General features: G+C 40.8%; 1 protein-coding gene across 13 annotated transcripts in view; it reads right to left on the reverse strand.

Annotated features, from left to right (window-relative positions):
• Window positions 1–15,349, reverse strand: part of LOC101739070 (ryanodine receptor) — a 172,547-nt gene that overhangs the window by 33,607 nt on the left and 123,591 nt on the right. For 7 of the 13 annotated variants that reach the window (XM_012689312.4, XM_062675641.1, XM_012689315.4 and 4 more), the window contains 11 exons: window positions 13,635–13,759; window positions 12,738–12,858; window positions 10,248–10,437; window positions 9,432–9,681; window positions 9,069–9,213; window positions 7,997–8,109; window positions 5,455–5,532; window positions 4,103–4,261; window positions 2,713–2,940; window positions 2,015–2,127; window positions 278–371 (listed from right to left, as the gene is read on the reverse strand). In XM_012689312.4, coding sequence (XP_012544766.2) covers window positions 278–371; window positions 2,015–2,127; window positions 2,713–2,940; window positions 4,103–4,261; window positions 5,455–5,532; window positions 7,997–8,109; window positions 9,069–9,213; window positions 9,432–9,681; window positions 10,248–10,437; window positions 12,738–12,858; window positions 13,635–13,759 — 1,616 coding nt within the window. The remainder of the gene's footprint in view (window positions 1–277; window positions 372–2,014; window positions 2,128–2,712; window positions 2,941–4,102; window positions 4,262–5,454; window positions 5,533–7,996; window positions 8,110–9,068; window positions 9,214–9,431; window positions 9,682–10,247; window positions 10,438–12,737; window positions 12,859–13,634; window positions 13,760–15,349) is intronic. The other 6 variants (XM_012689311.4, XM_062675639.1, XM_062675642.1 and 3 more) reach the window with 1 other exon arrangement.

A 15,349-nucleotide genomic window follows, 5' to 3' on the forward strand; every position in this document is an offset into this window, starting at 1 on the left:
AGATATCAAACAGTTAATAAAACATCGTTATTACACATTTAAACCTAACTAAGCACTAAATAGACAAAATAAAACAAATCACACAACTTCATTTCTTGCGTTCCCGCCAAAAAGTTAGGCACTAAGTCTTGCTAAAGTTGCAAGGGTCTTAAACTTAGCTACGGGGTTACTAAATACCTAAAATCAGTTAAATGTAGACTTATAGACCCATTTCTGAAACTGCTGCCATCGGTTTTTAGTTCAATGGATCGGATAACAAAATAAATGGCTTTGTTACCGTCAAATCCTCAATCATGACTTCTTGTCCGATGTTTTCTTCCTCCAGCCACAGCTCGTAATAAGTCCTCGCGAAGATGTTACAAGCACGATGTCTGTGAAATTCGTATGGAATTAAAATTAGCGTTTAGATTCATTATGAATAGTATAAAATTTGTGATTAGTTATTACACAGTTAATCTCACAAGGTAATTAGATTGAATCGAATCTTTGTTTAAGATATGTCTACGCGATCTCTGTTTAGAGTTTGGCGGGAGTCATCATAATTACGGCAATCATACGACAATAATTACTCAAATAATTTTGTTGATGGGATTTTTTTAAATTTTTTTTTATAAAACTATTGTATCTTTTTTTCATAACAAATTTAAAAATACCGATTTGTTTTTTTATTTGTTCGTAAAACGCGAATCTAATCTTAAAACATGAAAGAATCAATAATTAAGCGTAAATTCAAAACGTGTTACTCAAGACAATTATCTCAAAAAGGGGACCTGAATTTTTCTCACAGAAAGAATTTTAACAATACATGCACACAACACACCCGAACAAAATAAGACCGAAGATTTTTAACAAACATCCCCAAGGGGCTCCAATAAGAAATGGCAATCGTCTTGCCTTTCCGCTATAGAGTCCCCAATGATTCCTATACTTACCGGCTGAGTTTATACAGATGTGTGGACCTAAGACAAGCAATTGCCGCGCGTTTCCTAGCGGCACACAGAATTCTCTTCCAATTATCTGTCCTCTGTTTCGGTTTAGTCGCCTATCCGTCATGCGGCATGCACAATATAAATCACACAGATTAGGTTTTTTTTTGGTCAGGAGGAAATCGCCAGTCTTCCGCCCTCCGACGGGGTATATCAGAACCGACTAGAAACCTCCTGTCGCTCAACAACCCACGTCCGAACCTCGCATGAGACATAACCCATGAAAAGTTAAAGGGGGAAAATGAAGGGGATGATGATGATTGCGGTAACGAATTTTTTTTTTATTGCTTAGATGAGTGGACGAACTCATAGTCCACCTGGTGTTATGTGGTTACTGGAGCCCATAGACATCTACAACGTAAATGCGCCACCCACCTTGATATAATATAAGTTCTAAGGTCTCAGTGTAGTTACAACGGCTGCCTCACCCTTCAAACTGAAACGCATTACTGCTTCACGGCAGAAATAGGCGGGTTGGTGGTACCTACCCGTGCGGACTCAGAAGAGGTCCTACCACCAGTAATTATTTATTACCATTTGGTGTTAAGCGGTTAATGAAGCACAGAAAATATTGCTTGCGATTTATCTGGTGAGTTTCGTCACAGTTGAGACTTTAGAACAGAATCTCAATCATATACACACTGCCTACACTCCAAGCATGCCTGTTTTGTAGCGGAAATCGCCAGATTGGTGGAACATACCCTTGAGATCTTAAAACACGCCTTACGTCTTGGTAAAGCACTTAGCCTCTTGCCTTGAAAAATCTACCTTCATCATATCATATCATAATAAGAGAGTGTGAATGAACCAAAACCAATCCTTTATTACTACTTTTCTAATTGATTTATCGTCATGAAACTTAGCTACTATCTGAATGTGAGTATATTGTTGTAGGCAATAAACAGAACCCTTGGATATGTACGCAGCAAGTTTATAATATTTGCTTTTTGAAAAGTCCTAAAAACACGACCATGCTTTGTTAGTATCGTCTTTGACACACACGACACAAGTTTCAATTTAGTTTGCACCTCGGCAGCGAATGTAGGGACGTCTGTCTGAAACACGCTATCACGGCCCTCTTCCTTTGTATGGAGACCACTGATCGATAAACGTTCTTGCTCATTTGTTGCGGATGGTCGATCTGGTTGGTGGATTAAAGGAATTATGACGTAGCAAGATTGCCTCATCGGTACTGTCGCCAAAAACGAAATCAAAGACAGAGAGGGTCTTAATATATAGAATACCTTGCGACCCTAAATCCTTCACGGCAGATATAGATAATTTTACGACCAAATCAGTTCACGAAGCAGGACTAAACCGGGTTGCGAAGGTAATGTCTGAACCTTAAAATATTGACGTGTTCTTAGAGCACCATTTTATCTTCAGCCCTTTCATACCCACTGCCGGGCGCAGGCCTAACCTTATTTATATACCATAATCCATCATCATCACCATTCTCACCCACGTCCGCCCCGCCATTCTCACTACGTGATCGGTCCACCATGCCATAGATCTGGTGTTTTTTTTTAATTGAAATTAAATTCACTATAGGCACCATTGATCATCAGTGGAGTGATGATGATGTTTTGATCGATAGTCAATTTTAGTATTTTCCGTTTGTTTTGGAGTGGTTTGATATCGAGCTCATCAACACGTTGCCTACAGCTAAAGACTCTTCTCTAGTTTTCTCTCTGTAACTCCCTCTAGTCTCTTCTTGTCAACTCACCATATGCAATCCGAAGAGCACTTTGCTCATCGCGACGATCCTCTCAACGGTGTCGTCGATGATTTTCGCTTTGTTCTCGGCATTCTCCAGAGTGATGGCAGTCTTGCTTTTCGACCCTAATTTGCTGTAGAGGTAGTGTTGCCACGACATCTCGTCGGCCGGGTCTATTTTATCCGGTAGCGTCAGCTGGGTCTTCGCGAATTCGGCAACGTCATGCTCGGACATTTTCTAAGAGAACACGTTTTATTGGAACACAAATTGATTTTTTATTGCTTGCCTTAGAGGAGTGAAAGGTCTTAGTTTTAACGATACAACGACTGTCCCCCAGTATGTGGTGATACGAAGCCGCGCGAACTCACAAGAGGTCCTACCATTAGTAATTACGCAAATTATAATTTTGCGGGTTTGATTTTTATTAGACGATGTTATTCCTTCACCGTGCAAGTCAATCGTGAATATTTGTTAAGTACGTATTTCATTGGAGAAATTGGTACCCGCCTGCGGGATTCGAGCACCGGTGCATCGCTACATACGAATGCACCGGAAGTCTTATCCGCTGGATACGAATGCACGGGATTTGCACGTAGGGTCATCAAGTCTTTAGCGGTAGTTACATTAGAACAGGAAAAATACTGCCAAAATCTGACTCGCGTTTTCAAGATGAACTTGTACAACAAATAAATCCCGAGCCACAGCATCCGAACTGTCGGTCTACCAAGTCTCGCTGGAAGAACTTCTCTTTGTATGTTCCCTGTAAGTCTTAATTGAAAGGGGTTCAAATTGGAAGATTTCATTTTTTCGTGGCAGAAATAGACAAGGTTACCTAGCCTAATGGCGCTTACGACAGGCCCTAGAAACTTTAATCTATATATGGATTAAGATATGTTTCAAATGGACAATTTTAGGTATAAATAACACTCGAAATAGCTCAAGAAGAGGTTGACCGCTTACTCATATCTTCGGGTAAGCTGTCAGACTGCCTTAATCCCGTACAATGAGTAGTTTACTGGTGGTAGGACCTCTTGTGAGTCCGCACGGGTAAATACCACCACTGCCGTGAAGCAGTAATGCGTTTCGGTTTGAAGGGGGGGGGGGCAGTCGTTGTACTACTGAGACCTTAGAACTTATTTCAAGGTGGGTGACGCATTTACGTTGTAGATGTCTATGGGCTCCAATAACCACTTAACACTTTTTATTTTTATTCTTGTTGTCAATGCACTTTCGATTGCACCTATAATTGAGGTGACATCTGCCATGAACTTTTATCAGTTTGTCAATATTTTGTATTGATGATCACTTTGTTGCTGCAACTTAATAAATAAATAAACAAACAAACACCAGGTAGGTAAGCCATAAAAATAATAAAAAGTTTAAGCTTATCGGAACCCACCTTCAGGAACCTATCCTTGCAGTGCTGTACCAGTTCCTGTTCCCTTCCAGCGAAGAGATTCAGTCCTACCGGCAGCAACCGCTTCAGACAGGCGACCATCAGAGACGCCTGAACTTCCTTGTCCTTGTCACGTTTCTTGTCGCGATGCTTCTTCTTTTTCTGATGATAAGAGATGGCGTTAGGATCGCTTTTTTTTTCTCGTCGAATTTTGTAAAGCGGTAAGCGAAGGAATCGATCGACACAGACATCGGGGAGTGGGACGCACAAAACAAAATATTGTCTACTTACTTGTTCTTGGGTTATATCGTTGTAGCTTTATTAATGTAATGAGTTTTATAGTTTAAACTAATAAAATACTTCATCTATTTTGGGAGCTTCGTTATTTCTCACGTAAACTATTTATTTATCTATAATATTTTGATTGATCACTAAAAATGATTGCATAGACGGATTCTCAATTGTCAAAAAAAAAAAACGAATACAATTTTAATTATAGTTCAATTACTTCAGCCGTTACATTTTTAATTCAATCAACTTATAATAAGTACACTTGATGGATAATTTAAATAAATCTAAACAAAAAACAAATAGTACATGTCGATATACGATATAGCTTGGGACAACTAATGACTTAACCAGTGATGCCAACTGCTCAAATTTTTTCCCCTAAGCCTATTTTAAAATCCCCTAAATTCGAAACAACCCTAATTTTTTTTCAGTAAATGAAAAGTTTAATTATATATTTATAATTGTTATAATATTTTATAGATTAACTTACCTTGGTATTTTTATAAAAAGTTTCTATAAGAATATTACATAAGATTTTCAAACAACGATAAATAATTTATTGTTTTTTTGTCAGTACGTCATACGTAAAATCAACCAATAAATAAATAAATACATTAATAAATAAATAAGTACGCAAAAAAGCTTCTGATCTAAAAGTTGTTTACTTTAACTCTGACATTTTACAAGTAATATCAACGAGTTAATCAATCAAACTACAGGGGGCACTAAAATACGTATCATTCGGTTTCTAAAATTCTATTCTTCTTAAGACTTGACTGCTTAACTCGTTTAGACGAAAAAAAATTGATTATATTATGAGAAAAATTTATTTTCTCCCTAAAAAATCCCCTAAAAAAAGTTTCACCCTAAAAATCCCCTTTTTCAAATACTTCCCCCTAAATTTAGGGGAAAAACCCCCAAGATGGCATCACTGGACTTAACTCAAATAAATTAGAAGCGCGCACTGAAACGCCCAGCAGCAGATATAAATGAAAAGCCAAGCGTATCCGGTTAGAAGCGAAGACCATTATTGCCGTTGCTTAATCTTATCAAACAATACATACTCGCACCTTCCCACCACTTTGCGACGTGCCGTCGACCACGGCCGTGACTCGGCGTGTGGCTGTTGGCATTATCAAGACCTGCGGAATTCGACCAGCCTAAATACTCGAAGCGGGTGATTCGTGAGATTTTTTTTTAACCATCTTCACAGCTTCCAACGTTGTGGCCGACCGATACGCTTGATAATACATCTATATATTTCAACATTTGAAAACGAGCTTGTCTCGCAATCAACAAAATACAAAACGCAATAAATACGCATTCGTACATATAATAATAGATCGTTCAAAAAATATCAACCAGACACGTTCGTCCAGTACCAAACTAAGATTTCCTGTACTATGAGAATCAGAGACTGCTATGCATTCTTGTGTGCGTTTAAATATCCACACATATAATAATATATAAAACACCCAGACAATGAACGAAGAAATACGTTCATCAAACGAATATCTGCCCGATGCTGGAAACGGATTCACCACCCTCGGCCAGGAGGTAGGGGTGCTCGCTATTGGAGCACTGAGATTGAATATTGGATATTTTAGTAGGACTAAATAGACGCAGACCCGTCCTCGCAGGTGCCCTCTTCTTCGATATCGTGACGGCGTTCGTCAAAGTCGATGGTACAAAGGCTTAATTTATAATCTAAGCACCATGGCAGTGCCAGATAATCTCGTGCTCATCATACCAGACTTCTTGTCAAACCGTTCGTTTCGGTATCGAGTTGAGAGAACTCGCTCTCTTCCGCGACAAATCTTGACCGGAGTCCTATAAGGCTCAGCTCTCTCCCCGATATTTTTTAGCATATATATTAACGATATAGCCCGGTCGCCGGCGACTCAGTTAGTCCTCTTCGCGGAAAGGGGTCGCCCTCCCGATACCACTGCTAGTATCTCGTCACAAATTAGGCACGGTAACTCCATTTCTGCCACCAAAATCTTTGAGAAGCCCACACCGTGGGCTTTGAAGGCCAATTACCTAGGCGTCACCCTGGACAGACGGATGATATCGGTTCCCACATTAAATCAGTACTTGACTGAGCTGCATTCCTACTCGGTCGACTCTACCCCGTGATCTGCAAGCGAAGTCAATTGTCCCTTCGTAACAAGCTAAATACTCTATATAACTTGCAAAAGTTCTACCTATGCAAGTGTGGTGTTCGCTCACGCGGCCCGCATGCACATAAACTCTCTCCACGTCATCCAATCCCATTTCTGCGGGATAACCGTTGGAGCACTGTAGTACTTTAGGAATGTCGACCGAATGTCTTGTGAGACCGCACGGGCAGGTACCACCACCCTGCCTATTTCTGCCGTGAAGCAGTAATTTGTTTTCGGTTTGAAGGGCAGGGCAGCCATTGTACTGCGAAAAGTGAAGCCTTACAATTCGTGTCTCGAGGTGGGTGGCGGCTGAATGCCGTTGTACATGTCTATGGGCTCCGGTAACCACTTAACATCAGGTGGGCCGTGAGATCGTTCACCCATCTAAGCTATATAAAAAAAAGTGGGTCCCAATTCCGATCCGGTGGTAGATTCTGTGAAGCACTGCTCTTGCTAGGGCTAGTGTTAGACAACGTCATAAGAAAATACTGATGGAATGGTTTAATTTTTCAAAAGAAAATTTTAATTTTATTTGTTTGATGGATATTTAATTTTTGTATGGACAATTGACACCACATTCACTTTTCACTGAACTTCATACTTGACGAAAACATGTAAATGTATTATTGTATAGCAGCTGTCCACGCGGATGCATCGCTCACTCTAGTAGGAGAGAGACAGATGTCGAACGCTGCCGAACGCGGAGGCCGATTGTGCCTCTTTGTCGCTCGTTGCGCGCTCTCGCTTGCACTTCAAGCCTTAAATGGAACGCCTCAATGAGTCATGTTTTTTTGTGCGTGCAGCCGGCTCCATAGAATTATAAGACATTGTCACGTCAAAAAAACTAAACATATTTTCCAGAAAGTAATTCTCGAGCGTTATTATTTAATTTATATCAGAAATGCATTGTCAAGATTATAATAATATAGGGTACGATTTCTTTTTGTCAAGACCAGTCAAGTTTTGAATTGTTTTCCTAAAATTATTAGTGTACTTTGGTGATTGCGATATAAACCCTCTGATGATTCGTGAATCAAACGAAATGCCTGATTGAATGAAGACGATAACACAATGTGAAAAGCTGTGATTTTGTACGTGTGAACTATTGCATTGCACATACATATAAATATGTATACATAAAACATAATGAAAACATAAAGTGATTTGTTGCACTGTGATTGATGATGTCTGAACATGTATGAGATAATCGATTCACACGATACAGACACATACATTTATAATTGAAACACTTTAAGACGTACGACCACTAGGTGTAGCAGCAAGCACATTACATACATACATGATTCTAAATTTGTATTAACTCCGTTCGTGCTATTGCAAAAAAATAAAATACATTTGAAAGAACTAATCTAATTATTATCTCATTTGAAATCCGCTCCTCAGATTCTGTTGGGATTGAATAAGGCAGCTATGACATACGCACCATATTATCGATTTCGTTTGCCGATATAAAGTTTTGTTCTTCCTTCAAGAAGTATTGACTCTTCGACCAGATGTTGAAGATTTCGGCCACGTGGTTGTATAGCTCCTCGGCCTCTGTTGGAACGAATTGACGAGACTGTGCTTTCAAAAGCTTCTGACAATGAGGAAAAAGTTTTAACGAGCTTTTTTATTGCTTAGATGAGTGGACGAGCTCACAGCCCATTTGGTGTTAAGTGGTTACTGGAGCCCATAGACATCTACGACGTAAATGCGCCACCCACATTGAGATATAAGTTCTAAAATCTCATTATAGTTACAACGGCTGCCCCACCCTTTAAACCGAAACGCATTACTGCTTCACGGAATAGGTACGTGGTGGTACCTACCCGCGCGGACTCACAAGTCGTCCTACCACCAGTAAATGTAAATGTGTAAATACCGCCATTCATCTTGAGACATGAGTTCTATGGTTTCAATTTTAATAGTACAACAGCTTCAAACCGAAACGAATTACTATAAGAATTAGGCAGGTTGGTGGTACCTACCCGTGCGGCCTCACGATATGCCGTACCATAAATGAAAACGGTAGTGTATAAGACAAGTGCTATTGTGAACATGGCAATGTAACCTATCCCCAAAACTGCCCCGGTTATATGGCTTACCGGCAAAAGTCTTCGACCGGGAACTGTCGCTGCGAGAGATATTTTTGAAAACTGTAGTAGTAGGTACGTGTGTGACAAAAATTAAAGCTTATTTTAATGATTTAAAAACTGGGAATAAATCACGCACGGTTATCCAGCCCCAAAGGATTCCCTGTGTTATGGGTTCCAGAGATTGACATACATACATACATACATATATGGACAATAAACACCCAGATGAAGAGCAAACAAACTTGTTTATCACAGGAATGTTTGCGTGATGCGAGAATCGAACCTACGACCTTCGAAGCAACAATCAGGAGCGGTAACTACTATACCACCCGGTCAGGAATAACATTGCTTCATAGAAATAAAATTCTTAAAAATTTAAATGTGATTAATTTTTCCTATTGAAATAAAACTTAAAAATACCTGGAACATTATTCCTCAACCAGTGATTCCTCTGCAAGTCCACGTACTTGATGAGAAGCGGATAGAAGGAGTAGATGTCTCGCACCAGTAACTGCCAGTCTTCTTGTATCTGAGACTCTACTTGCGAAGTGTCGTCGGTCGAGGACTGAATTTTTTTAAAACAAAACATACTTTTAAATAGCCATTACTTAATCGCGAAAATATTTTAATTAAATAGGAATGGGATGTTTTAATGTAACTAAAGCTTACTCGGATAATTAAAACTGTTAGTTTAGGGCCAAACGGGACAATACCAAATGATTTAGTCTAAAATCGTTTATCCAATCAAACTATTATTATTCAAAATATTATTATTATTATAACCTTTATGAAGCCCCTCAAGCTCTCTTCCTTGTGGAACATATTGTCTGTTCGTTTCCTGACTCTCTCGGCGAGAGGCAGGAAGGAATCCCTGAGCAACTCTTCGGAGCTGTTGATGATGATCTGCTGGGTGTAAGTGGCGATCCTCGTCATCCACGGGGCGCTTTCATTGCCGATGTTCTTTTTGATTAGTTTGAGCACGTTCTTGAGGAGTTGGTTCATGTGCTCCGCCGTTACCATGGTAACGTGGTTCCTATGAACGTAAACAAACTAGTGTCTCTCCACTGCAACCGATACATCTGTACCGATGTGACTTAATGAGGGTCTTGACTTTTTATTGCTTAGGCGGGTGGACGAGATCATGGCCCTCCTGGTGTTACGTGGTTACCGGAGCCCATAGACACTTACAACGTAAATGCGTCACCCATCTTGAGATAAAGTTATAAGGTCTCGAGTATAGTTACAACGGCTGCCCCACCCTTCAAACCAACTCGCATAACTGCTTCACGGCAGAAATAAGTAGGGTGGTGGTAACTACCCGTGCGGACTCACAAGAGGTCTTACCACCAGTAATTAATATTAATTTATTAACGGTTTTACATTATGATCGATTTATCATCTATGTCCTATCCGCCTTATATCTGACCAAGTGTGACAGAAGAATGTTTGGGTCAGTTAAATGGTATAATGATATCTAATTGTATTTAATTAAATAGACTGATGTCCATGGGCATCACAACGTGTACGTTGAGACACTAGCTCAGAACAACGACGCTGCTTTTGTTCCATTCACGACACCTAAATCAGGTCAATACTCACCCTCCAGTAGGGGTGACGTTGTCGGGTCCCTGCGCCCACCAGAACGGCAGGTAAGAGCACAGTAATGGCAGGACCACGTCGATAATATGCGGCGCTTCATTATACGTCTTGTCTGATTCAACGAATTGGTCCACTTCGTTCAAGATCGTCTCTAGAGTCGGCATAGATTGCTCCATTTTCGCCATTATATCTGTGGGATGGGCATGAAAAGTTAGACATAAAGAAACGTAACTATTCTATATTTGTCGTAATTCAGATGAACATAGCTCTAATATTTACTTTTTTTTCTTTCCTACCTAAGCTGATAGCCTTGAGAGGCTATTTTAGCGTAACCATTGCTAGTAGGTGAGCTCACGGGGCTCAAACCGGGAGTGTTGCTAACACTGACCCTAGCAAGAGCAGTGCTTCGCAGAATCTACCACCGGATCGGAAGCGCGACCTACTGAGAAGATCCGGCGAGAAACTTAGTGGTCTGTGTCTATGGGTTAATTCGCTCGTCGAGCCCTTCGTCGCAAGCGACTGGTTCGACGAGGACTGTGACCGGTGCTTGTGGTACCTAAAAGCACCGTTAATGGATCGAGCGATCTTAAGTTAAATTTCGAGTTTCATAATAGGTTTTTAGTCTTGGTTCAGATGCAAGATATACAGGGTGGCCCATAAGTCCTTTGAAAAGTAAAATTTGAATAAAACGAACAGGGCGCGCGTGAGCGGTGCAGGGGAAGCGGGGGGAGTAACTTCGGTTTCTGGGAATTTAGTCGCGATGGAGCGTTTTACCGGAGCGGACCGTGTGTTTTGTGTGCGCGAGTTTTATAAAAACGACAATTCGGCAACCGTTGCGCGGCGTAAATTTCGAGAACACAAAGGTTTACACAACTTTGACGACACTCCAACTCTTCAAACGATTAAGAACTGGGTTGCTAAGTTCGAGGAGACCGGTTCGACGTTAGATAAACCGCGGTTGGGTCGCCCAAGGACGTCACGTACGGAACAAAACATAGACCTTAGGGCCTTACTTCTTTGAGGATGGCAGAGGGCGCGCAGTTACTGTTACGTCGGAGCGATATGTGGCTATGATCGAAGAGTTTTTCATACCAGAATTGCAAAACTTTTCAGGCTTTAATGCCAGGACGTGGTTTCAACAGGATGGGGCCACTTCTCACACCTCTGCTATGCCCGTTATCCGTCAACTTTTTCCTGGCAAAGTTATCTCTAAGAGAGGAGACATTTCCTGGCCTCCACGTAGTCCAGATCTGACCCCGATGGATTTTTGTGGGGCTACCTTAAGGCTAAAGTATACGACACAAACCCGCGGTCAATTGAGGCCCTAAAAGAAAACATCCGCAGAGAAATGACAAGCATTTCAGCAGTGACGTGCCGCGCAGTCATCGACAATTTTAGACGTCGTTTGCAAGAGTGCCGTGATCGCAACGGATTACATTTAGGAGATGTTATTTTCAAAAAATAATTCCCGTTTTTTAAGCTTTTTATGTAAATAAAAATTTAATTCATAATGTAATTAGTTTTATTTTAATAATTTTTTTTTCATATCAAAGGACTTATGGGCCACCCTGTACAATTCTCTTTTCTATCTCGTAACACCCACTTAGAGCATTTCCGTATTAAAAGTGATCATACAAAATCAATATCTATTTCTGTAATTTAAAGCAATGTGCGTCTGTTTTTTGATCCTTCATTTATCAAATTGCGACGACAGTTGCTACAGCTGCGATCGGTACTCCAGGAAAGATATTGGACATAGTACTGTTACGCGCTGGGGTTCGGGATAAATAAAATTTCACCAAAGTACAACTTAAAAATTCAACACTTAGGACACTTAAACACTTCACAAAGACTTTAAAACACTCAACAAACACTTTCAATTCGCTTTTTCCGCTTCGCTTCAGGTGATCCATTTGCTGTTTTGCTTCGTTTACTGACTGGCTGCGTGCCATCTCTACATCGCTTTTATAGCCGATACCTCATCCCTAGGATTATCGAGAATATTCCACGCATCTCTAGTAGTAGTTTCCGCTATCTGTCCATAGATGGCGTTGTACTTTTTGAGAGTTCTAGGCTCTACTAGATCCTTCGATATTCGTTCGACTATTCGGCAATAGATGGCGTTACTCTTACCGGCGTAACAGTACCATCAATGAGTTCTTTTAATTAGATCAATTTAATTTCAAACAATAATATATCGACGCTTGAAAGGCAAACATGACTAAGCGACAATGCGTGAACTTTACAGTAGACTAATTTAAAGTTGATTTTTTTTTTATATTTTAACGAATCTAGCTGTAGCATTGAAATTATTTTAATAGACCTAGAAATATATATTTTTTGCGTATCGAATACGGTTATTGCCTATCATTTATGTACAAAGCAGTTATTGTTGCTTAGTCACGTTTGCCTTTCTATCGTCGATATATTGTACTAATGCCGCTTCTCCCAATAAGTCCTGGGAAGAAAATAAGATAAAGAGCTCCATACCTTGGGCCTCGAGCGAATGCTCAGCGATCCTGTTAAGCAGAGAAAACTGGTTGTGTTTGTTGAGATGCGGCTCCAGATACGCCACGGGGAAGGTTGAACTGAAAGCGCCCAGACACGAACCCTGTTGAGAGGATTATTGGCTATTTATCTGCTGTATGATACACGTAATTCGGTTACTCGTGGAGGCCCCGATAATTTAGAGAAGCTGATGGTAATTGGACAGGTTGACGGGAGAAGATCACGCGGATGCTCAACTACCCGCTGGTCTGTAAAGACGCTCACCGGCCTGCCAATAACTGAGGCTTTAAAGACCGCTGAGGACAGGAAGACGTAGTCAAGCATTGTTTTTTTTTATTGCTTAGATGGGTGGACGAGCCCACATCCCACCTGGTGTTAAGTGATTACTGGAGCCCATAGACATCTACAACGTAATTGCGCCACCCATCTTGAGATATAAGTTGTAAGGTCTCAGTATAGTTACAACGGCTGCCCCACCCTTCAGACCGAAACGCATTACTGCTTCACGGCAGAAATAGGCAGGGCGGTCGTAAAAAATCCCCGCGGACTCACAAGATGTCCTACCACCAGTCATTACGCAAATTATAATTTTGCGGGTTTGATTTTTATTACACGACGTTATTCCTTCACCGTGGAAGTCAATCGTGAACGTTGTGCACCGAGTGGTCCACATTTCAAATTAGACACGACCTTCAGCAATAAAGAGACCTACTCAGAAGAAAGTATGAGCTCACGGCACCAGGCAATGATCACTAAAGTCCATATACACGACATGACATCGAAGTCTTCATTGTATCCCAAAACGGCTGTCCCTTCCTTTCAAATCGGAACTCGTGGCTGCTAATCTTGGTTATATAAGTGAATTCAAGGTCATCATACCAAAGCAGGCTTGTGTCTTTCAATCTCCGTCTTCAAGTACTTGCGGTCGTGGGTCAGCGTTACATCAGTGCCCAACGTGTAGAGTGACCCGAGCATCTTGTATGACGCAACTTGAATTTCGTCCACTGGAAAGATCGGTTTTTAAATAAATTGAGAATACATATATACATATGAATAAAATTGGAATGTCTGTTTGTAATATTGAAATAACCGCTTTTTACTACATGCATATGAATATATTATATACGGTACATACACCAAAACAATATTTTTTACAGTTTTTGTCTGTCTGTCTTTGTTTGTTTGTTCCAGCTTATCTCTGGAACGGCTGGGCCGATTTTGACGGGACTTTCACTGATAGGTAGCTGATAATATAAGGAGTAACTTAGGCTACTTTTACACTAGCTTCACCCAGCGGTGTCACCTGCGGTACGACAATAACCGCGGGTAAAATCGCGGGACTCAGCTATCATAATAAAAATTTAATGTTTCCGAAGCGAAGCGAGGGCGGGTCGCTAGTCTATACTAATATTATAAAGCTGAAGAGTTTGTTTGTTTAAACGCGCTAATCTCAAAGACTACTAGTCCGATTTGAAAAATTGTTTGTTAGTGTTAGATAGCTCATTTATCGAGGAAGGCTATAGGCTATATTATAACATACGCTAAGACCAATACAAGCGGAGCACCAATAAAGAATATTTCAAAAAAGGGGTTTAACTAGCTCCTTAACATTATATAATTCAAAAATATCTTCACGGTGGACATATTTGCTTGGAAAAAATGGTAATTGTGTTCGGAATTTGTGCATTAGCAAAAACACAGATCGCCTCATTCCCCATAAGATCACGCCGACTGTTACAAGACATGTTATTACCTCTTATATTTGTTTCCGATGCAAGAGAAAATGCTACCTCAGATCTGATAAATGTTAACTCTGGTGTGCAATTAAAAATTGAAAGTTCTTCGAGTCTAAAACTAAACACTTCTCTAATAAACATAATCCTAGTTGGATTAAACCTGAAGACCGCGGTGTAATAAATAGTCTGGGTCATTACCACTGACATAATTTTTTTATTTTTTCTACATATTATGTTGATAGCCTTGAGAGGTGCCTCAACGTGACCCTTTACTGGTGGTAGGACCTCTTGTGAGTCCGCACGGGTAGGTACCATCACCCTACCTATTTCTGCCGTGAAGCAGTAATGCGTTTCGGTTTGAAGGGTGGGGCAGCCGTTGTAACTATACTGAGACCTTAGAACTTATATCTCAAGGTGGGTGGCGCATTTACACTGTAGATGTCTATGGGCTCCAGTAACCACTTAACACCAGGTGGGCTGTGAGCTCGTCCACCCATCTAAGCAATAAAAAAAAAAAAAAAAAAAAAAAACCCTAGCGCGTAGATGAGCTCTCGGGGCTCAAACCAGAGGTGTTGCTAGCACTGGCTCTAGCAAGAGCAGTGCTTCGCAGAATCTACCACCGGATCGGAAGCCCGACCCGCTGAAAAGATCAGGCGAGAAACTCAGTGGGCTGTGTCTGTGGGTCAATTTACTAGCCGAGCCCTTTGTCGCAAGCGGTGGTTTCGGCGAGGACGGTGACCGGTGCTTGAATTACCTAAAAGCACCGTTAATGTATCGGGAGGATCCGTAATGACGTACTTAGGGCGACGTCGACTGTTTACCATTCGGTCCACAGGATCGGGTAACCACTGACAAATG

The sequence above is a fragment of the Bombyx mori genome, chromosome 24, assembly GCF_030269925.1.
Source record: "Bombyx mori chromosome 24, ASM3026992v2".
Lineage (NCBI taxonomy): Eukaryota > Metazoa > Arthropoda > Insecta > Lepidoptera > Bombycidae > Bombyx > Bombyx mori.